Below are 22,170 nucleotides of genomic sequence, written 5' to 3' on the forward strand. Positions count from 1 at the left end.
GTTCTGTGGGTTGACTCAGGTGGGAGGACCTGATAGGAGGCGGAGTCTGCCCACTGTCCAGACACAGGTGGGGAGAAAGGCCTGGCGAGGGCTAATGGACTCTGCATCAGCCCACTCGCTCATGTGGAAGGGGCTGGTAAGACCAAACTGGATGCTCCCTGTAGTAAAGGTGGCACTAGAATGTGTCCATGGGGACAAGAGGTCCTGCCCAGTATCCCAGGTGCCTCTGGAAGTGAGAGGCCAGTTCCAATGGAAGCGGGTGTGGGTAATAGAAAGGTTACCATACCCTGTGGCGGTAGGTCAGGACTGGGACCAATCTGCCACAAAGAGCAAGAGGGGAGCCTCAAGGAAAGTCAAGAGATCTCCCCAAGGGAGACTGAGGCACAGCCGTTGGTGCTATGGGTGTGGGGAACTAGAACACATAGTTGGGCCGTGTCCCAACCTAGTGGGGATAGAAAGATGGAAGGTGAGTCTGGCAGTAATGGGTAGCCCTTCTCCCTCCCAGGGAGAGGAGAAACAAGTGGATCGTTCCCCAGAACAGCTCCTAGAAGTGGACATCAACCCTGTTTGGGGAGATGAGAGAAACTGAGGCACAGATGGTGCCACACAAAGGGGAGAGAGACCCTGATTCCCCAGTGCAGGTCAGAGCAGTACTGGAGGAAGGGCCCCAATGAGGGGGCGGGGGGCGTGAACACCTCTGGGCAATGCCTGAATTATATGGGCCAGGCCCTTTCCCCTGTGAATTTTGTGGGGAGGGAACAAAAGAGCCTCCCGGAAAAGCCCCAAGGGAGGGTTTGGGCACAGGTGGGGATTTGCCCAGAAGGGACCCCTTGGTAAGGACCTGAGTGGCCCAGGGAGGGTGGAACCCAAGAGCAAGGGACAGTTCCCAAGGAGGACCCTAAGGAAAAAAAGGGGGAAAAGGCTCCCCAAGACAGAGAGAGTTAAGGAGTGGCAGCCCTTCCATAAGGGGGGAGGACTGTGACAGACTGTTGGCTCAGCCAGAGCTGTGCCACTTTAGTCTGGCTAAAGAGGCGGAGGGGAAACAACTGAGCAAGCCCAGGCCTGAAGGGCTATTGGAAGCAGCTGTGGGCCTCACTGGCAGAGGGCTATATAGGGCAAAGGAAGGAAGCCAGGATGTGGCTCAGTGTGCTCCCAGATAGACAGAGGATCTGGCTGACTTGACTTGACTGTAAATGTTGTAAATAGAAGGTGGTGGGAACTAACAATAAAAGCACAGGTGACTGCACCAGAAGTGTCTCTAGCTGATCCGTGGACCAGAAGGTGTCCCAGACCAAGGACCAACCCCCAATATACCCCATCCCCTGGCAGGGCTTTGTGAAGGTGGGACTGAAAAACCCACCAGGGAGGGAGCTTTCACCACCCCTCCTCCTGCCCTAGCGAATCCCATTCCACTAGTTTACTACCCTCCTGGGACAATAGAATGAGAGAGTCATACCTGGATGACCACGACTCTGATGGTCGATCTCCCTATGCCGAAACGGTTTCCCACAGAGCAGTAGCTGTCCAGCGAGGTGTGATGGGAACACACTTCTGGAGGGGGATGGCAGGTCTCATGTGGGTGTCCACTGCTGGAGGGCAGGGGCGAACCACTCGCAGAGCTCCATGAAGGTGTCCTCCTGCATGTGGAAATTCTGCAGCCACTGCTGGTTGTTCCACCGCTCCATGACGATGCAGTCCCACCAGTTGGAACTGGTGTCCCGGCACCAGAAGCGGTGGTGCACGGTGTGCAGAGGAGGGTGAGAGGGGTTGTGCTGCACGCACAGCACATGGAGCAAGGAGAGGAGGTTCCCTGCAGGGAGCAGCAGGTCCTGTTCCTGCAGAGCTCTGAAGACAGCCTGCAGTAACTACACCAGGAGATGTGGCAGCAGGTCCAAGAGCTGGCAATTGCTTTTTAGCAGGCCCAGCTCCATGCCTGGGAGTGCTGTGATGTCCGCAAGGGAAACCAGAGCACACAGAGAAAAATTTGCTGTCCCTCAAGGAGGAAGGCAAAGGTGAAGAGCCTGAGACACGACTGTAGGGGGGGGGTCCCTTTATGCACAAACCCCAGCTAGCCTCAGTCAGCCGCTCCAAGAAGTGACTGCTATCCTGATGCCCTGCCTGAAGTGATTCCGGGGGGGGGGGGGAAGGGGAGGGGCTTTAAATGCAATTGAGGCTACAATCAGTGTGGACACTATCTAAAAATGGCTCAGTGCTATTCAATGGTTATTTGTAGCATAGATGTGCTATTTTGTAATAAGCTATTTGGGAATTTTTATCCCAAAATTGCTTATTTTGAAATAAATGTGCAGTTTAGCCATAGCCTAAGGTGCCACAGGGCTGCTCATTGTTTTTAAAGTTACAGACTAACATGACTAACCATCTGAGACTTTCATTTATAAACACATGCAGATTGCAGACACAGCAAGTCCTGCCACTGAAGAGAGAACTTAGACGACTGTTCTACAATTTGGCTATCACTGGTAGATAAAGCCAGACCATTAAGAGTATGTTCTAGCACAGCTGATTACTGGATTTTTAAATTGGATAGATAAGCAATTTAAACTGGATGAGAATTCACATTTAAAAGCGAAGCCACTAGCCATGACAGCTATCATACCTTTTTTCGTAGTCTGGTTGTCAGACCACCCAGCTCCACAGTCTGCATTCCTGTGTGGGATTGATCTCTCTCACCCTGAGGTGCCTGCATAACAGCAGCCATGTTATTCCCATTCTTCCATCTTTGTCGTCTTAAAGCAAATGGCTTCAGAAACTCCTGATATGAAACCCTTAAAGAAAAATAGAAAGAGAAAGAACAAATACATTCATGTTGCTACAAACCAAACCTACCTAGATGGTACCTTAATTCATCTTCCTCATTTGAATACTGTGCTCCAAATTTTCTATCCTTCTCAAAACCTGTGTACTTTAATATCGTGTATTTGACTCTTTCCATGCATAAACTTCATATTTGCCCATGCAAATCAAGTAGTTGACCATTTAGCCATCTATTCTGCATTAGCAGACATGCAATTCTGTGGCTGCTGATACAAAGTATATCTTGTAAGTGTGTTCTTTACAGCCCAAAGTTACAGCTTCTTAGATTATTTTTTTATTTTAACATTACCCTAAATGTGAAGAGACCCCATTCAATACAGATAAAGGACATCTTGGCCATGAAGAACTTTCACATTAATTTCACACAAGATGCAATGAAAGGTAGGATGAGAATATGGAAGGGAAGGAGAGGAAAGTGGGGACAATATCATTAAGATTAAGCAGTTATTTGCAAATGTTAGTGCACAGCATGGTGAAGCAAGTAATACAAGTGGGACATGTGGATAGAATTAAGGCGTAGGATCTACCTTGCAAGCATCATGAAAGACGTGGGTTTTCAAGAGAGATGTAAAAGAGTAGAGGGCAGTGGCTGTGCAGACCAGACCCAGTTCCATAACTTTGCAGCTACATGGAAGAAAGTGTGGAGATAGTTGTGTAAGAAGCAGATGGAAAGGGTGGTAAAGCTGGCAATACTGGTGAAATCAAGCTTAGATGATATGGAAAAAATGTCCAGCTGAGACTAAAATAGGAAAATCAAATGACCTAAGCAAGAATGTGAATTCCTGTCTTTAAAAAGTGCATTAGTTCATTGTGTCACTTACAGTATCTAACACCACTATTGTTTGTTCAGTTTTATAGACTTCCACTTAGCTATCATATGTTTATGGACCAACTTACTTCTAATTTCCAAGTTTAACTTACCTTCCATCTCCATTGCTTTCAAATTTCTTTCCCAGCATTTCACATTCATACTCATTAAGATGCACACAGAGTTCAGTCAAAATATCTTTAAATTCTTCTTTGCTTATAAAGCCTGTATGGTTGGGGTCTAGCTCTTCAAACTCTTTCTGGAGATCATCCCAAAAATACTCCACCTACAAGAAACAAACCCCATACAATCCTGTAGTGTTCAGGATCTACACCCAGTTCTCTAACACTGCAGCATATACTCCTCGGCTGTGTCTAGACTGGCAAGTTTTTCCGGAAAATCAGCAGCTTTTCCGGAAAAACTTGCCAGCTGTCTACACTGGCCACTTGAATTTCCAGAAAAGCACTGACGATCTCATGTAAAATCATCAGTGCTTTTCCAGAAAAACTATGCTGCTCCCGTTCGGGCAAAAGTCTTTTTCCGAAAGACTTTTGCCCAAAAGGGCCAGTGTAGACAGCATAGTACTGTTTTCCGCAAAAAAGCCCCGATTGCGAAAATGGTGATCGGGGCTTTTTTGCGGAAAACCATGTCTAGATTGGCCACGGACGCTTTTCCGCAAAAAGTGCTTTTGCGGAAAAGCATCCTGCCAATCTAGACGCGCTTTTCCGAAAATGCTTTTAACGGAAAACTTTTCCGTTAAAAGCATTTTCGGAAATTCATGCCAGTGTAGACGTAGCCCTCATGTAGTAATGATAATGTAGCATTCCTGCCCTAATCCTCATGCAGCTAGAGGCTTATGTTTTTCCTAAGGAAATGGATGGGACAGATTCTGGAGTCAGAGTTAATAAGATAGATTTTTTTGCTTTTAGTGACATCTGTGTCTAGAATAAGTGCATTAACCTCTGCAGGGTATTGTAGATTTACCTGTGGCACACATGAGAATAAGATCTGTTCCAATGCCATTTCTATGGTTAGGAAATCTACAATGCTAATATTTAAAAATGAGATCTTCATCTGAACTTGATTAATGAAGGCCAAATTTTGGTCTTTATGCCTCTTTTCGTCCTCCCCTTTAATGTAGTTTTTTAAAGTTAAATTTGAAATATATATATATAGAGGGCAAAAATGACAGAGCTATTATCCAGCCATCATAGGCATGAAGAGCTCACTTTCAATTTCTTAACCAGATCCTCTTTTCAGTGGCAAGGACACTGTCCACCTTGTATTTTCCTAAGTTAAAGGATATGAAACTGATCTGGTCTGGTTGCCAGCATGAATCAGCAGAGCAGCTCTGTATTTCCATGTACAACTAAAACCTGACTTCCCATAACAAACATACTGTGGACACAAACAAATCCATTTGCAACCCTGCCCACACAAATATTTTGTTTTCTTTTATTAGAAAAAAGTTCTGGGCTGTGCTTTCCCTTAAACATATCATCATACTGTATGATTCTTAGGGATTGTTAATGTTACACAATTTTTTTCTCGGTACATTTAACAAAGCTCAACATCATGCATTAAAAAAAAAGTTTGCAAATTTCTTCTCGTGCACTAGTGGTCTGCGTTAGAATTTAAATAACTTATTAATTGTATTTATATTTAAGGAATAAATTGACTTTACACACTGCTGAAATTTAGTTCCAACTGGCATTACTTCTTTAAACTGGAATAGCTTACTTTTGCTCTGACCCTGTCCACCAGTATGTCAGAATCACAGCTGAGTTTTTTAGAACGCAGCCTGAAGTTATTGTCCCCTTTTCTGGGTGGATTAATCTTTGCATTGGGGAAGCATGATGAGCTGGAGGAGTAGCCAAAGTATCTCACAAACTCCATGAAGTCAAGGGTATTGTCCTGATTTGTAATTAAAGTTTCCCACAGCCTGCGGATTTCACCTCGAGTTACTTCAGGTTGGATGTCAAACCTTACATCAAAACATTGAAAAAGACAAATGTAATGACACTAGCAATATCAGTAGTAATAACTACTACAGGCCCGTATGCAGGAATTTCTGTGGTGTGTGTGTGTGTGTGCTTTTTTTTTTTGTAAATGTGGACCGCAAGAGTGTGAATACACCCCCCCATAATCTCCCTAGTAAGTGGGGAAATCAGCCCCAGCCTTCTTCCGGCCAGCCAGAGCATGGTGGTGGGGGAGGCTTGGGCAGTGCGCCCTCCTGCCTTTCCTTGGCCAGCTGGAGCATGCTTACTTGGGAGATCTTGAGAGGGGTACTTTTGCACCCTTTGTACCCACCCCCCACATATGGACCTGTATTAGGAGGAAAAGCAGAAAACTATTCGGTATATGACCCAAATCTCAAAGTACTTACAAAGCAAACTTCCAGTGTGGTCACTGATACCATTAGGAGTTTTGCTGAGTAAGGATTTCAGCTTTACACCAAGAGATAGCAGAAAGGTAAAGTGATAAAAGATTGAAACAAAATGCAGGACTATGTAGCACTTTAAAGACTAACAAGATGGTTTATTAGATGATGAGCTTTCGTGGGCCAGACCCACTTCCTCAGATCAAATAGCGGAAGAAAATATTTTCTTCCACTATTTGATCTGAGGAAGTGGGTCTGGCCCACGAAAGCTCATCATCTAATAAACCATCTTGTTAGTCTTTAAAGTGCTACATAGTCCTGTATTTTGTTTCAGCTATACCAGACTAACACGGCTACATTTCTATCACTGATAAAAGATTGTTATTGCTTCTTGGGGAAAAAAACCCTCTGGGCTAGGTCTTCAGCTGGTAGAAATGAGTATAACTCTGGAAGTTATCATCAGCCAAGAATCTAGCCCTAAGTCTTCACAGAAGCCTCAGTAGCCAGTCTCCTTACCGTTTCAAGAGAAGGTACATAGTCTCCTGAGTGAGGCGCTGGGTGTTCATTTCATCTAAATCTTCAAACTCTTTCTCTATTGGCTGGTAGCATTTAGTTAGTAAGCTTTTAATAGTCTTGAACAGCTTTGTGGGTGGGGGGGAAGAAGATAGGTATGAAGGGTTATAAACAGAGATACTTTATTTGTAATTATCTTGGCACAAATATCTCCTGGAGTTTTTCTTTCAAACAAGGAGTTCTTTAGTAACTAACTGGTGACTATGGTTTTCCAAAAGCACAATTTCACTACCTCCTTACAGAGTTCAGAGGAATTCTGCTATGAGACAGGATGTAACCTCAGGATTTTTCCACTGAACATGGAAACTCAAGTACAATTAAGAGGTACATGAATTTTCCAGTTATTCAACTGGCAAATATATAAGCATAAACACAAATACCCACTCCAACTGCTTAGCAGCCAGAGCAGGCTGCTACTGAATGAGAAACCTTGGTGTAAGGGGGATGGTGCACTCTATACTCCTCCTATACACTTGTAACCGTAGTAATTGTCCCATATCTCCAGTTTTGTTTTCAATTGTCACATGTAATAACTTTAAGACATGCCTTGCAGAATTAGCATTGTTTTTTGTTTTCTTCCTCATTCATGCTATCAAATTAAAATGACACAGGGTCCCGTCCACCAAACATTTACATGGAAATTTACTTCCTTCATTTTATTTTGACTTCAGTACAAGGATGATGGAACAATTTTTGTAGTGGGGTGCTAAGAGCCATAGAATCAACCTGTACTCCCCATATATAATGAAAACTTCTTCAAGCTAGGGAGTGCAGCAGTTCCTCCAACACAACTTGTTCCAGCATACTTTTCCCCCTATATGCCGGCTTTCCATAAGCTTCATACAGTTGACTTGTGCCAGGAGCAATAGTATTACAAACTGTGGACCTAATCCTGCAAACACTTACACCTGTGATTTTCAATCATTTTTCATTTGAGGACCCCTAACAATTTCAAATGATGGTGCCAGACCCCTTTGGAAATCTTAGCCATAGTGCGAAGATCCCAGATTGAAAACCACTGTTTTCTGGTAATGGCAATGTTTCATGGGCCTCTGAAACACAGACTGTAGACCACAGGTTGATAACCCCCATTTTGCACACACACTTAACTTTATGTACATGAGCTTCTTAATTTTATTCTTGAGAATATTCAGAAGTGTTTACAGGATCAGAAGTTAGTGGGGGTGCACACTAGCCTTGATCAGAAAATCTGTTGTAAAATTGGACTCCAACTTCTGACTCTTTCCACACAACACTATTCCAAGGCAATGTGGTGAAGAGGTTGTGTAGAGTGTGTGTTGTATATAGTGCCATAACTGTGTATGCCATTTCACAGGCAAACAATATTGGACCTACATTTTGCTCTCACTGACAAGTCTCTAAAGCTAGCGGTAACACCACCGATACAGATCAGATTTTGGCCCACTAGAAAGTGCAGCTCTGTGTAGGCACATGTGCATTCCTGTATGGCTTTGTGTACACTGCGCAAGAAGCCTTTTGCAGAAGAGTTCTTCCACAAAAACTTCTTGCGCAAAAGCACGTCCAGACCTCAAAGTGCATGACAAAAGCAATGTGCTCTTGTGCAAGAGGGCGTCCACACTGCATGGACACTCTTGCGCAAGAAAGCTCTGATGGCCTGTGGCCAGACAGCCCGCCTCCATCACATCCATCTTATTTGCCTCCCTGAAGCACACAGGACAGAGAAGGAGCAATAAAATCAGCATAGTCTATGCTGGCTCATCTGATCCTGAGAAGCTGAAACATAGATATGAGGAGAGATCAGGATATGCGAGACTGCCACCGGCTGGCACCTATGTTGATTCGAACACACACACAGTCCCTGGAAGAGGAATTTCCCACTGAGAAAAGAATCCCCAGTAATTCCAATTTAGTTATCTCTCTTACAAGTGTAAATTAAGTTCACAACTCCCTTGTAAGAACTGGTCTCACAAAAGACAGACCAGCCCCATTTGGCATGACAGATAAGAAAGAGAAATACGTGACCCCATGAGTATAAAAGATGGGCCCAGCACACACTCACTTTGAGTGTCATTCTACCTTCTACCTGCTGGTCGGGTTAGGTGTTTGACCTCCCGAGGTTCTATGGGGACGCCCACCTCGTATTTTTGTCTTTCCTAGGAATTGAGGGACCGGCCCTGGCCTGACATGCTGGAGTCGAGAGGCACAGAAGGGGGTAAAAATGGTACCTGGATGTGGTCCTCTGTCTTAAGTGTACACGTAGAAAGAGTAAGCTGTTACTTGGTACCATTATTTCTATTTTTCTATCTTTATCTTCTTTGTAACCATTTTTAAAATCTATATTTTGCTAGTAGTTAAGAAATAGAACAATAGCCATTGCAACCATATGATTTATAAGCTTCCTCAATAAACCTGTAACTGTTTAAGCTTTAACCTGACTCCTTCAGTTGCTGTAACAGAACCAAGCACAATTTAAAAGAACTTCAGCCGGTCTTAGGGACAGATATAGGGAGAGCTTGGGCGTTTGGATTTGTGTCACACCCAGGTGGCACAATCCACTGGGGCACCTTTCAGTCTTTCCCCAAGGCTGCCCGCTGCGAAGGAATTACGAATTCTAGCAGCTGAAATCTAAGGTGTAATAAGCTCTTCCTATATAACGGGGCGTCTGTTGGCCTGCTGGCCACCCTCTGCGATGGGACCCAGGTCCTAGCAGTAAAGGCACGGACGTTAAACCTTTTCTCGGAAACATACACACACACACACTGCCCTGACCGTCGGCTGACATGGCCATTCTGTGAATGGCCATCATAGCACCTGTGCTTTTTCAGGTGCTCCGCGCAAGATACCCCCGTGGAGCGTCCACACTTGCCTTTTTGTGCAAGAACTTTTGCCCAAAAAGGAGTTATTCCTTGTGGGGAGAGGAATAACTGTACTGTCAAAAGCCTTTTCTTCTGCTGATTTACCTGCACAAAAGCACGCTTGAGGTGTGGACACTGTGCCATTTTTTGCGCAAAAACGGGTTGTTTTGCACAAAAACCTTGTAGTGTAGACGTACCTATAGGTAACCAAATCTATTGTCACCATCATGAACACAGGAGGAAAGAAAGCCACTCAGGCTGACCAGTCTGCAGCGGGGCTGACAGCCACTGTGGGCTTCAGGGCAAGGTGGGAAGGGGGCAGTGTTCCCTCTAAACTGTGTGGCAGCACATCTTAACAGGTGATTAATCAGCCCCTGCCCAGTCAGTCAGCTCCAGGCACAGAGCCCTGAGCCTCTAACTGGGCAGGGCTGATTAATCACCTGTGACACTGTGCTGCCATGCAGCGTAGAGGGAACACTGGAAGGTGGCCGGGCTCTGTGCTCCAGAAGGAGCAGGGCCGAGGTTGGAAGGGTGGGACCCAGGGCCGCCAGCCCTGAGAGCTGGCTGGACTGCAGCGCTGTGCCCCTCCCCAGCCCTCAAAGATGGGGAGAGCAGTGCTCCGATGGCAGTTCAAAGGGGTAGTCGCCGGGAGCTCCAGGCTCCTTTGAAACACCAGGACTCTGTGCAGTTGTCCCCTTTGCTCCCCATGTCAGTGGGGCTGCCAGTCTGCAGTGAAAGTAGAGAGGACATAAAGACAAAACACTGTGCCTCATAATTGAGACAGGTAGGACAGGTGGTCCTTAGCTGCTATCCACAATACAGTTCATAGATTTCTTGCAGAATTTTGATCAAGAAGGGATCAGCTCAGGACACGCATTAGTTTCAAGGTTCCTCCCAAACCCATGTTTTTATGACTCAAAAAAGTAGGTTTACAATAACAAGTTACGTGTGTTGCCTGTACCTGCTTCGGAGTTCTTCCATAGGTGTATTTCACACTCTGGTTAGGGATATTTTCTTTCTGTTTCTGCCCATCGTTGTCTTCATTAGGTTCACACACAGAATTTGTTACAGATCTCTCATCAAAGAGACTAGGCAACCCTCTGCTGAAAGAGAATACAGTTAATTTAAGCTGCCTCCCTCCGATCATTCACTGGTGTCTTACAAGAATAGTTAATCCCAAACCCCTTCTTGTCTGCCTGTCAATGTGTCAAAATCCAGAAAAATGTCCAACAAGAGGTAACCAGCACAACTAGTTCACAGTACTACCTGCCTCTATGGCTTCATGCTATGTTGCTTCTAAAGGGGTAACCATAAGCATTGCATTGCTGTGTAACTGGTTGCATGATTTTCATGAATATTATGTCATCCTGATTTTATGCCACTTATAAGCCAAGAAGAGAGAATGGATTGCTACTGTGAAGTGCACACACTAGGGCAAAGCCCAGAAACATTGTTCCTGGAAGAGGCAGATTGTGTTTTTTTCCCCAGTGGGAGCTCCAGGAAGTGTTGTACCTTAGGATAGCTATGTAGCCTCACACAGCCACTGCTCTCAACCAATCACATGGACAATATGTGGGCTTGGCCCCTGCAGTAGGATCAATGGGGCAGGGCACATATAACCTAGCATTAGCCATGCAAATCCCTTTGGATTTAACAGGAACTGTGTGACTAAAACTCAGATTAAAAAAAATTGCAGAATAAAAAATCCAAAGTACAAAATGCCGAGAGTCCAGACAGAACCCCCACTGGCCTGCCTTTCTAACTGTGCAGTGATACCTATCCATAGCACATGTCTTGTATTTACCATATAGCAGGCTGTAAAATAGATTTTTAAAACATCATAATTCTCAAAGCAGTATAGCACACAGAGATACAGGCAACCTACATGGTGGGCACAGCTACACCAGAAGGGTTAAAGGGGAGACAGTCCAAATTCATCCAAGACCTGAAAATCTTGACATACGTAAACCCTACATGTATTAGATAAAAAGGCCAGAAAGAAAGGTGCCCCCTAATGAGTTTTTTTTGCGCTTGGGTGAGCGAAAGGGCTGCTTCAGGAGGCTAATAACTGAAAACCTTCCAGGCTTTTGTCCGGAGAAATGGCAGGCACTTTCCATCCCTTTGAACAAAAAATAAATAAAGAAGGCCTTTTGGAGTCTTCACGAGAGATGTGGATTTTAGGGGGCGACCTTAGGTCATAGAGAACTAATCAAGCGAAAACAATAAGAAAATTAGCCTGACAGTCAGCAAGTATCTGAGGACTTTATCAAAAAGAATGAGGAATGGACAAATTCACTGGGAGCAAAGGATCAAATCTGCAAGGTGGCATTGTGTGGTGGGATTAAATTATTTATTCATTGTTAATTTATTTATTTATGTATGTGCAAATGACCTCGCTGCTGCAGGTGCTGAGGAGTTTCTGAAAAGACCCAGTTTTTGAGCCAAGCCTAGAATATTGGTCCATTTAACTCATTCTTTTCCTTAAGGCGATCAAACAGTGACTTTTATCTAGGAGATAGAGGAGGAAAAACCATATGTGTACGAGGAATGATGCGGCGTCTGAGCAGCACTAAGTACGCAAGTATTTCAGTCTCATTCAATAACACTGGGGGAGGCTCTGTGCAGTTTAATGTCCAGCAAATTAGCAAATGAATGCTTATGTCAATATGTGAAAAATCCCTAGTTGATTTAAACAGATAAAAAGCCTCTTGGGAAATAGCAGAAAATGCAAGCTTTTTCTTCAAACAAACAAACAAACAAACAAACAAACAAACAAACAAACAAACACCCGGAAACAATACCTAATACGTTTTACTGACACTCACAATAGTTGCAGAAAACAACAATTGTTTACATGGATGCTTGTTTCATATATATACATGAAATATTTGCAGTGTGGCCATTAGAAGAAATTAAGATGCCTTTGCCAGCCACTCTTTGGATCACATTTACTATTCAGAAAAAAACAGCTATTCTTAAATGCCATCCTTCCTACCCCTTTCTTAAAGGCCCAGGAAGTCTAAAGACTTGAAACCAGTCAGTATTTATTGTCTCTCTATCTCCTGTAAGATGAAATATGGAGATATAATAGATAGAAATCTTATTTTTCTCCAAGTTTAGACAAATAATAATCAAAGGTGAAAACTGTCATCCCATGTTGCTGTTGACCCAGCAGAGCAAAGTCACAGTGGGGATTCTGTGTAAGACATGACCCTGGGGAGAAAAGGAACACAAGAACTCAGCATGGGGGTTGAAGGCAAGAAGTTACACATACAAAACGATAGCATCACATCAGTTAATGTCTTGTGATGGGCAATCCTGCTGGTTTTGTGTCCTTCTGTACAGAAATATTTGGAATGTGAATGTATTTGGTAAATAAATCTTTTAACTAAATCCCAAAGGCTACATCTACACTGGCACCCTTTTCCGGAAATGCTTAAAACGGAACAGTTTTCCGTTATAAGTATTTCCGGAAAAAGCGCGTCTACATTGGCAGGATGCTTTTCTGGAAAAGCACTTTTTCCGGAAAAGCGTCTGTGGCCAATGTAGACGCACTTTTCCGCAAAAAAGCCCCGACCGTCATTTTCGCGATTGGGGCTTTTTTGCGGAAAAGACTACTGTGCTGTCTATACTGGCCCTTTTCCGGAACAGTTTTTCCAGAAAAGGACTTTTGCCGAACGGGAGCAGCATAGTTTTTCCGGAAAAACACTGACAATTTTACAGTAGATCGTCATTGCTTTTCCGGAAAAACAAGCGGCCAGTGTAGACAGCTGGCAAGTTATTCCGGAAAAGCGGCTGCTTTTCCGGAATAAGTGGCCCAGTGTAGACACAGCCAAAATGTTCGAAGGTACAGTACTAATAAGAGATGAATCAAGGCAAACATCAATAGCTGGTGTCAGAGTTTGTAAAACTGTACTGCCCCACAAGATGAACTGAAATCTCACCTGAGTTTTAAGCAGAAATGTGGGCCGATTCAAGAGAACCTAGCCACACAACACATTTGCCTGCTTCTCTCAAAATATCTCCCATGTTTTGGTCATTCTCAGAGCTTCCACCCTCATTCCAAAATAAATGCTTCAATGTCAAATGAAGAGGAATAGATGGTAATGAGAAAAATGGTGAGCCCACTGATATTCTCCATAATATCAAATTAAAGGATAATGGCCAAAAATATCCTGGACCCACATGAAAACCTTGGACAAGAGTTCCCCTTATCACTAAAATATTAATTCAACATTTTATTTAAGGGGGCTGAATTAGAATACTAAAAATGCCAATAGTCCTGTTGCTATTTGTCTTCAAAGCTGTCAGGGAGCCTTCTGCCATGCTATTCTTACACTCCTGCCAAAGTACCATGCACTAAATGATGTGCTGTGGAACCTGTTGAGCTTGAGCGAGATTTTGTGTAAAACAGTTTGACTTGACATTGTGTATATCTGGATATACAGATATTTTATCCAACAAAATGTATACTGTTGGGGCCAAATCCTACACCTTATTTATCAGAGTCTTTTGTTATCCAAATTCCCACACATTCAACACAGACGACAGGAATTAGCCATCAATGAATATTAACAACACTTTGCACTGCATTCTAGAAAACTATCCTGATGTCACAAACACAAAATCCTACAGAAATTAATGAGACTTTGGGAGATAAATTTTCAAACATGGGCACCTGTGTTGCACCTTAAAAAAATTTGCTGCACCTAGTCCACATGCAAACATTGACTTTTCTGCATGAAAAATGACTGCTACCTGAGCCACAGATATATATAACTTTGGCCTCCATAAAAATTGTAACTATCATTACAGGTCAATAATAATAGATAAAGTTTATTAACAAGCAATATCAAAAGGCTCCCGTGCCGACCTGAAAGCTCTTTATCGACCTCCCCGTTATGCCTCGTGGGATGAGGTTTACCGGGGAGGTCAATAAAGGGCTTTCATGTCGGCAGGGGAGCATCCAGACTAGCGTGCTGAGCCGACCAACAGCTGATCAGCTGTTGGTTGGCTACGCGCAGCAGCCATTTAAATTTAAATGAAGCCGCGATTATTTAAATCGCGGCTTCATTTCCCTTTGCCGAACAAACAAATCTACATGGCTCCGTCGATGGAGCCCATGTAGTTTAGACATACCCTAAGATATTCTGTCTTATTTTCTATCCCTTTCTTAATAATTCCTAACATTCTATTTGCCTTTTTGACTGCCGCAGCACACCGTGTGTACATTTTCAGAGAGCTATTCACGATAACTCCAAGATCTCTTTCCCGATTTGTCGTAGCCAAATTAGCCCCCATCATACTGTATGTATAGTTGGGATTATTTTTTCCAGCGTGCATTACTTTACACTTATTCACATTAAACTTCATTTGCCATTTTGTTGCCCAATCACTTAGTTTTGTGAGATCTTTTTGAAGTTCTTCACAGTCTGCTTCTGTCTTGACTATCTTAAACAATTTAGTATCATCAGCAAACTTTACTACCTCACTGCTTGCCCCTTTCTCTAGATCATTTATGAATAAGTTGAATAGGATTAGTCCTAGGACTGACCCTTGGGGGACACCACTAGTTACCCCTCTCCATTCTGAAAATTTACCATTTATTCCTACCCTATGTTTCCTGTCTTTTAACCAGTTCTCAATCCATGAAAGGACCTTCCCTCTTAACCCATGACAATGTAATTTACACAAGAGCCTTTGGTGAGGGACTTTGTCAAAAGCTTTCTGAAAATCTAAGTATACAATATCTACTGGATCCCCCTTGTCCACATGTTTGTTAACCCCTTCAAAGAACTCTAAGGGTATGTCTACACTTGCAGCCTATTTCGGAATAGGGCTGCAAATGTAGGCATTCGGAATTGCAAATCAAGCCCGGGATTTAAATATCCCGCGCTTGATTTGCATCTTCCCGGCCGGGTGCCATTTTTGAAATTTATAAGTCCGGAATAACTGCCCGCGTCTACACGCGGCAGTGAAACTGGCGTTCAAAATAAAGCCCTATTTCAAACTACCTGTTATTCCTCTTGAGGTTTAACAGGTAGTTCGAAATAGGGCTTTATTTCGAACGCTCGTTTCACTGCCACATGTAGACGCGGGCAGTTATTCCAGGCTTGTAAATTAAAAAAAAACAAAAAAAAAGGCACCCGGCTGGGAAGATGCAAATCAAGTGCGGGATATCTAAATCCTGGGCTTGATTTGCAATTCTGAATGCCTACATTTGCAGCCCTATTCCGACATAGGCTGCAAGTGTAGACATACCCTAATAGATAAGTAAGATGATTTCCCTTTACAGAAACCATGTTGACTTTTGCCCAACAAATTATGTTCTTCTATGTGCCTAACAATTTTATTCTTAACTATTGTTTCAACTAATTTGTTCAGAACCAATGTTAGACTTACTGGTCTGTAATTGCCAGGATCACCTCTAGAGCCTTTTTTAAATATTGGTGTCACATTTGCTTTTCTTATTACAGTTTTACACTTAATTTGACAGTGTTTATGTTCCTTTCCATTTATCTCACTGGGATTGGACTTCCATTTCTTGAAAGATGCCTTTTTGTCCTTCACTGCTTCTTTTACATGGTGGTTAAGCCACAGTGACTCTTTTTTAGGTCTCTTACTATGTTTTTTAATTTGGGGTATACATTTAAGTTGGGCCTCTATTATGGTGTCTTTAAAAAGTTTCCATGCAGCTTGCAGGGATTTGGCTCTCATCACTGTGCCTTTTAATTTCTGTTTAACTAATCTCCTCATTTTTGTGTAGTTCCCTTTTTTGAAATTAAATGCCAGAGTGCTGGACTGCTGAGGTGTTCTTCCCACCACAAGATTGTTAAATGTTATTATATTATGGTCACTATTCCCAAGTGGTCCTGTAATAGTTACCTCCTGGACCTGATCCTGTGCTCCACTCAGGACTAAATTGAGAATTGCCTCTCCCCTTGTGGGTTCCTGCATCAGCTGCTCTAAGAAGCAGTCAATTAAGCCATTGAGAAATTTTATTTCTGCATCTCTTCCTGAGGTTGACATGTACTCAGTCAATATGTGGATAACTGAAATCCCCCATTATTATAGAGCATTTTATTTTGGTAGTCTCTCTAATCTCCCTTAGCATTTCGATGTCACTATCACTGTCCTGGTCAGGTGGTCGATAATATATCCCTACTGCTATATTCTTATTGTTAGAGCATGGAATTACTATCCATAGTGATTCTATTGAACATGTTGATTCATTTAAGATTTGTATTTCATTTGATTGTACGTTATCTTTCACTCCGCCACCTACACGGCCTATTCTATCCTTCCGATATATTTTATATCCTGGTATGATTGTGTCCCACAGATTTTCCTCATTCCACCGGGTTTCTGTGATGCCTATTATGTCAATCTCCTCTTTTAATACAAGATACTCTAGTTCACCCATCTTATTAGTCATACTTCTAGCATTTGTGTAGAAGCACTTTAAAAATTTGCCACTGTTTATTTGTATGCCCTTTCCTGATGTATTAGATTCCTTTGTATGTGGTTGTTTGTCTGCTCTAGCCCCTTGTTTGTCCTCTTCCCTCCTCTCTTTTTGACTACAGCCTAAAGAATCTCTATCAATGGATTCTCCTCTAAGAGAAGTCTCCCTCCAATTTACATGCATCTCCGCACCAATCGGCTTTCCCCCATCTGTTTAAAATCTGCTCAATGGCCTTTCTAATGTTCAGTGCCAGCAGTCTGGTTCCACCCTGGTTTAGGTGGGGCCCATCCTTCTTGTATAGGCTCCCCCTCTCCCAAAAGTGTCCCCAGTTCCTAATACAGTAAATCTAAATCCCTCCTCCCTACACCATCGTCTCATCTACGCATTGAGACTCTGAAGTTTTGCCTGCCTACCTGGCCCTGCGCGTGGAACTGGAAACATTTCCGAGAATGCCACCATAAAGGTCCTGGATTTCAGTCTCTTTCTTAGCAATCTAAATTTGGCCTCCAGGACATCTCTCCTACTCTTTCCTACGTCATTGGTACCTACATGTACCATGACCATTGGCTCCTCCCCAGCACTACACATAAGCCTATCTAGATGCCTCGAGAGATCCGCAACCTTCGCAACAGGCAGGAAAGTCACCGTACGGTTCTCCCGGTCATCACAAACCCAACTATCTATGTTTCTAACCATCGAATCACTCACTATTAACACCTGCCTCATCCTAACAACTGGCGTTCCCTCCCCCTCAGAGATATCACTAGTGCGAGAGGATACCGCAACATCCTCTGGAAGGAGGGTCCCAACTATGGGATGGTCTCCCTCTGTGCCCATTGAATGCTCTGCTCCCCTGAGCCTTTCATCCTCCTTAAGAGTACTGGGGCTCTCAGACTGGAAGTGGGACAGAACTACAGTGTCCTGGAAAGTCTCATCAACATAGCTCTCTGCCTTCCTTAGCTCCTCCAGTTCAGCCACCCTGGCCTCCAAAGCCTGAACTCGCTCTTTGAGGTTCAGGAGCTTCTTGCAACGGGTGCAGGTAATCACACATGTTACACTCGACGCAATAAACAGGATAGCCCCCACTCTGCTGCTGGGCTTTTGTCTCCATTTTTCTTATGAATAAGTTTAATTATAAACTGGGCTTCTTTTTAAATGTCTTGAATATAGATTATTATAAAAGTTATGTTTAAAGAAGGTCAGAAGTAACTAGCGCCTCTAACCTCCCTCTCAAAACTCCCTGTTCGCAAGTTCCCTGGTCGCTGACTCACAGTCTTATAAAGCCCTGGTAGCCCCGCCCCTGACTAAGGCTCAGCCAATTAACAGAGACTTCTAGATTTCAAATCCTTAGAAGCTCACGGCTTCCAGCTGCCGGCCATAGCACATGCTCCTTCAAACCAACCAACCAACCAACCAAACACAAACTCAGCACACAGCAAGTAACCCCCCACCCCCCACCCCCCACACACAAACACACACTACAGACAGCCACTTACGTCAAGGGTCCCGTATTTACTCCTCCTTTACCTGGAGAACTCTCTCTCAAAACTCCCTGTTTGCTGCTCCTGTTCGCAAGCCCATTTATTATATTTATTTATTATACAAGGACCTATTATATGAAAGGATCCTTAAGTTTGACCCCAAGCTGCCCTACAGACTTTAACTCAAGCTGCTAACAACTTAAACACCAAGCTGAGGAGTCTTAACTACTATTTTAACCCAAGTCAGCTAATACAGGGAACTAACCCATGTTAAGAACATATCTCTTTTCTGCAGTTTAGACATGCCCTACATTTGCAAAGCTCTGCATAAAATTGGCTTTATCAGAAACAAAGTCAGATTCTTACAGCACAGAAGCCTTATCTAGCATAAATCAGTTTTGAAATCTATCTTAATTTTCTGCATGTCATTTATCAATCCACTGGTAGTCAATCTAAACATACGATGAGCTATTAACCCTGCCAACATCATTAGCATGTTTTGGCAAACAGTTGGTACAATTCAACTATGGACTTGAATTCTTTGAGATGGACTTAACACAGGCCCAGAAAGAAGTGTGGAACAAAGGCAAATTTATGCCATCTATGCAGCTCCCCTCTTCTGGAATCATCCTTGGCACAGTCTGAGATAGAGGAGATCACAGACTTCAGTGGGGTCTCCCATTCACTCTAGCAAACAGTTTGGCCTATACAGTTCAATAGATGCTTTTCTAGTCACTACCCAAGGCCCAGTCATAAAGAGAGTTTGTAAAATAGTGCTTGTTTCAGGAATATGCTGATATCAGTGGGGCTGGAAAGTATGGGGTGTAAATTTACCAAATGCATCCCTCTATGTTTAGCTACTCCTGGATGATGTAAACACCAGCATCCACATTAACACCTATTCACACACACTCAGGAGATTAACATCTGCCCAATACAACTTTTAAGAGTTCACCCACAAAACTCACTAGCGTCAGCATGATTTTTCCAGAAACGTTCTGTTGCATGTGTGCGTGTTAGCTTCTTCAAATTACATACACAGGAGCTGGGCCACATCTGGTTGCCTGCAGTTCTTGAGTGCAGGCTCTTCTATGTGCATATGTAATTTTGTGTGGATCTCAGCAGAGAAGCCACTGAAAAATTCTGTTATTTGAGAAACTCTTAGAGCCAGCTGCATCCCATTTTCACATATAAAAACATACAGCGAATATTAAAGTGATATTTACTGGAAGAAACGTAAGGGTAAGGCAAATAATGAAACCATTAGGAAACCCCACGTTAAGGGCTAGATTGTCTCTAGCCACTGTGCATGGCTCAAGAACTGCCCTATCCTTGTATTTTTGGGGCTGAAGAGGTGGCACAAACAGAGCAGGCTCAGAACAGATGTGTCAGCAGATTGTACTCCCCCTGCTGGGGAGTTCTGGGAAGGAACGTGCTTCCTGAGAAAGCTCTGCCTGAAGCGATGCTCTTAGTCACATCCCAACTCAGACCAGTCAGACCCTGCATATCATACAACCAATAAAAAAGCAGACACAATAGACTAGCATCTGGATGCCTTATCTTGAAATTCCTTCATACCCAACATTACCAGTGTTGCATGAGGCAGGACTATAATATTGGGGAGAGAATACCCTCGCACTGAAGGGGGGGAGGGAGGAGCTAAGATTCTATGGGCGGAGGAAGTCTCATACCTTCACCCAGACTGGGCATGCTCCAAGTGCTGGAACAGTATAAAAGGCAGCAGAACAGCTCAGTCTGGGTGGACCAGTGAAAGAGAAGGACCTCCTGCTGGAGTGCCTGAACTGCTGCAGCCATCCATCCATCCCTCCCTCCTCCCCCCCCCCAACTGTGAGAACCGCAGACGCGGGAGACAGCCACCATGCAACCCCTGTGGAATTCCAGGGAGAAGCAGCTGCCGGAGAGCTGGAAGACCCAGCTACCACATGGGATGTTGATTCATCCAGAGCGGTAGGAAGTAACCTAGGGAGGGTGCAGGAGCGGCCTCTGCCACCCAGGCATTCTTGGTGTGTTTTGGCTGGATTCCCTGACGAGGGAGTAGCAGACCGTGCTGCTGCTCACAGGGCCCTGGGTTGGGACCCAGTGGAGCAGCGTGGGGCTGGGTCCCCCTACCAGGATGTTAGCCCCCAAAATGGCCACTGATTCTGGCCAGTAGGACATTCTGTCCTAGACTAAGGGCTACAATTTACTTACTCTGGCCAGTAGGCCATACTGTCAGGGGTTGAGGGCTACTATTCACTGACTCTACCCAGTAAGACATACTGCCTGGGTTCAGGGCTATTATTTGCTGATTCTAACCAGTAAGATATACTGCCCTGGGTTGAGGGCTGCTATTTATTGACTCTGGCCAGTAGGCCACACTGTCCTGGATTTAGGACTCCTATTTCCTGACCTTAACCAGTAAGACATACTACCCTGAACTGAGGGCTAAAGCCTGACTCTGGCCACAGAGCAACACCACCTGATAAGCAGGGCCGCTTATGGACTTGGGGATACCCGGAGACTGGGGAAGTTTTGCAGGTCATAGAGATGGCCAACTGCCTTGTGGCTGAGGAGGCGGTGTCTGCACCCCAGAATGTGGTCACCCCAGTGATGGGGTGCATGTGTGCTGCCACAGGCTCAAAACAGGTGCTTTATGGTTCATTACTACTAAACTCTGAATATCTTATAACTTAATTTTTTTGATTAAGTTCTTACTGAACTGGTGATAAACAGTCTCTTACAAGGGCAGGCAGTATTGCCTAGTTGAAAGGAACTGGACTTCAATTCAGGGGACTGGGACCTGAACCACTAGCTTTCTGGGTGATTTTGAGAAAATCACAAAACAATTTTTCTGCTTCATCTTCCTCATCTGTGAATTGGGACAATGATATTTACCTCCTTTTATAAAGCAATTTTAGATCTATCAATGACAAATGCTAGAAAATGCTCAGTATTATTTTTATTATTAATTAGTTATTATTTTAAATTTTCTATAGGAACAGCATTTGGAAATATAGTGGTTTAAATTCTGCCCCCACAGTGCTTGAAACCTGCCAGAACTCCACAGTCCAGGCCATTAAAATGTAATGAGATTGTACTTCTCTATAACACAAAAGGGAAACATCAGTACCAAAGTGATCTGATCCTGGATTTGATATTCATGCACAAAAAAGTGGAACAAGACGACATGGGATATTTGGGAATTTTGTGCTTTGAAGCAAATTAATTACCATTTGCTGGTGAATTAATAGAGTTTACACTTTAACAAACTCATGGCCACTTGTTCCTGATGATATATATGAAAACTGCATTAGACTCAGTATTGCAAACACTTGGGAAATGTCTATACTGCAGAGTTTTTCTGGAAAAACTCCAGTTACGTCCATACTGTAATTGCATTTAAAAAAAAAAAATCAAAAGAACAGAGGGTTTTTTCTGACATTGGTAAACCTGTTTCTACGAGGAAAAAGCCTTTTTCCGAAAGAGCTCTTTTGGAAAAAGGCGTGTGTGGACACAGAAGAGGGAGTTCTTTTGAAAGAAGAGGAAAGAGGAAAAAGCACAAGTGCCCTGGTGGCCACTCCGTCCATAGTAATCACAGCTGAAATGAACGATAGTGTCCATTCAGTGTGGACGCTATCTTTTGAAAAAGCAGATTGCTTTTTCAATGTGCTTTTGCTGTGTAGACACTTTGGAAGATCTCTTCTGGAAAAGCTTCTTCCGAAAGAAGCCTGCAGTCTAGACATAGCCTTGCACACATGCTTAACTGGGCATATCAATATCACATTGAATCCAAT

The 22,170-nt window shown here is 43.6% G+C and overlaps 1 protein-coding gene across 5 annotated transcripts in view; it reads right to left on the bottom strand.

The window, feature by feature from the left end:
- LOC102445674 (EF-hand calcium-binding domain-containing protein 6-like) overlaps positions 1 to 22,170 on the bottom strand; it is a 90,491-nt gene that overhangs the window by 8,307 nt on the left and 60,014 nt on the right. For 2 of the 5 annotated variants that reach the window (XM_075930304.1, XM_075930302.1), the window contains 5 exons: positions 10,395 to 10,536; positions 6,540 to 6,664; positions 5,384 to 5,627; positions 3,757 to 3,929; positions 2,618 to 2,786 (listed from right to left, as the gene is read on the bottom strand). In XM_075930304.1, the coding sequence (XP_075786419.1) occupies positions 2,618 to 2,786; positions 3,757 to 3,929; positions 5,384 to 5,627; positions 6,540 to 6,664; positions 10,395 to 10,536 (853 nt within the window). Of the gene's footprint in view, positions 1 to 2,617; positions 2,787 to 3,362; positions 3,460 to 3,756; positions 3,930 to 5,383; positions 5,628 to 6,539; positions 6,665 to 10,394; positions 10,537 to 22,170 lie in introns of all 5 variants that reach the window. The other 3 variants (XR_012904265.1, XM_075930303.1, XM_075930305.1) reach the window with 3 other exon arrangements.

Source organism: Pelodiscus sinensis, chromosome 5 (genome assembly GCF_049634645.1).
Source record: "Pelodiscus sinensis isolate JC-2024 chromosome 5, ASM4963464v1, whole genome shotgun sequence".
NCBI classification, from domain to species: Eukaryota; Metazoa; Chordata; order Testudines; family Trionychidae; genus Pelodiscus; species Pelodiscus sinensis.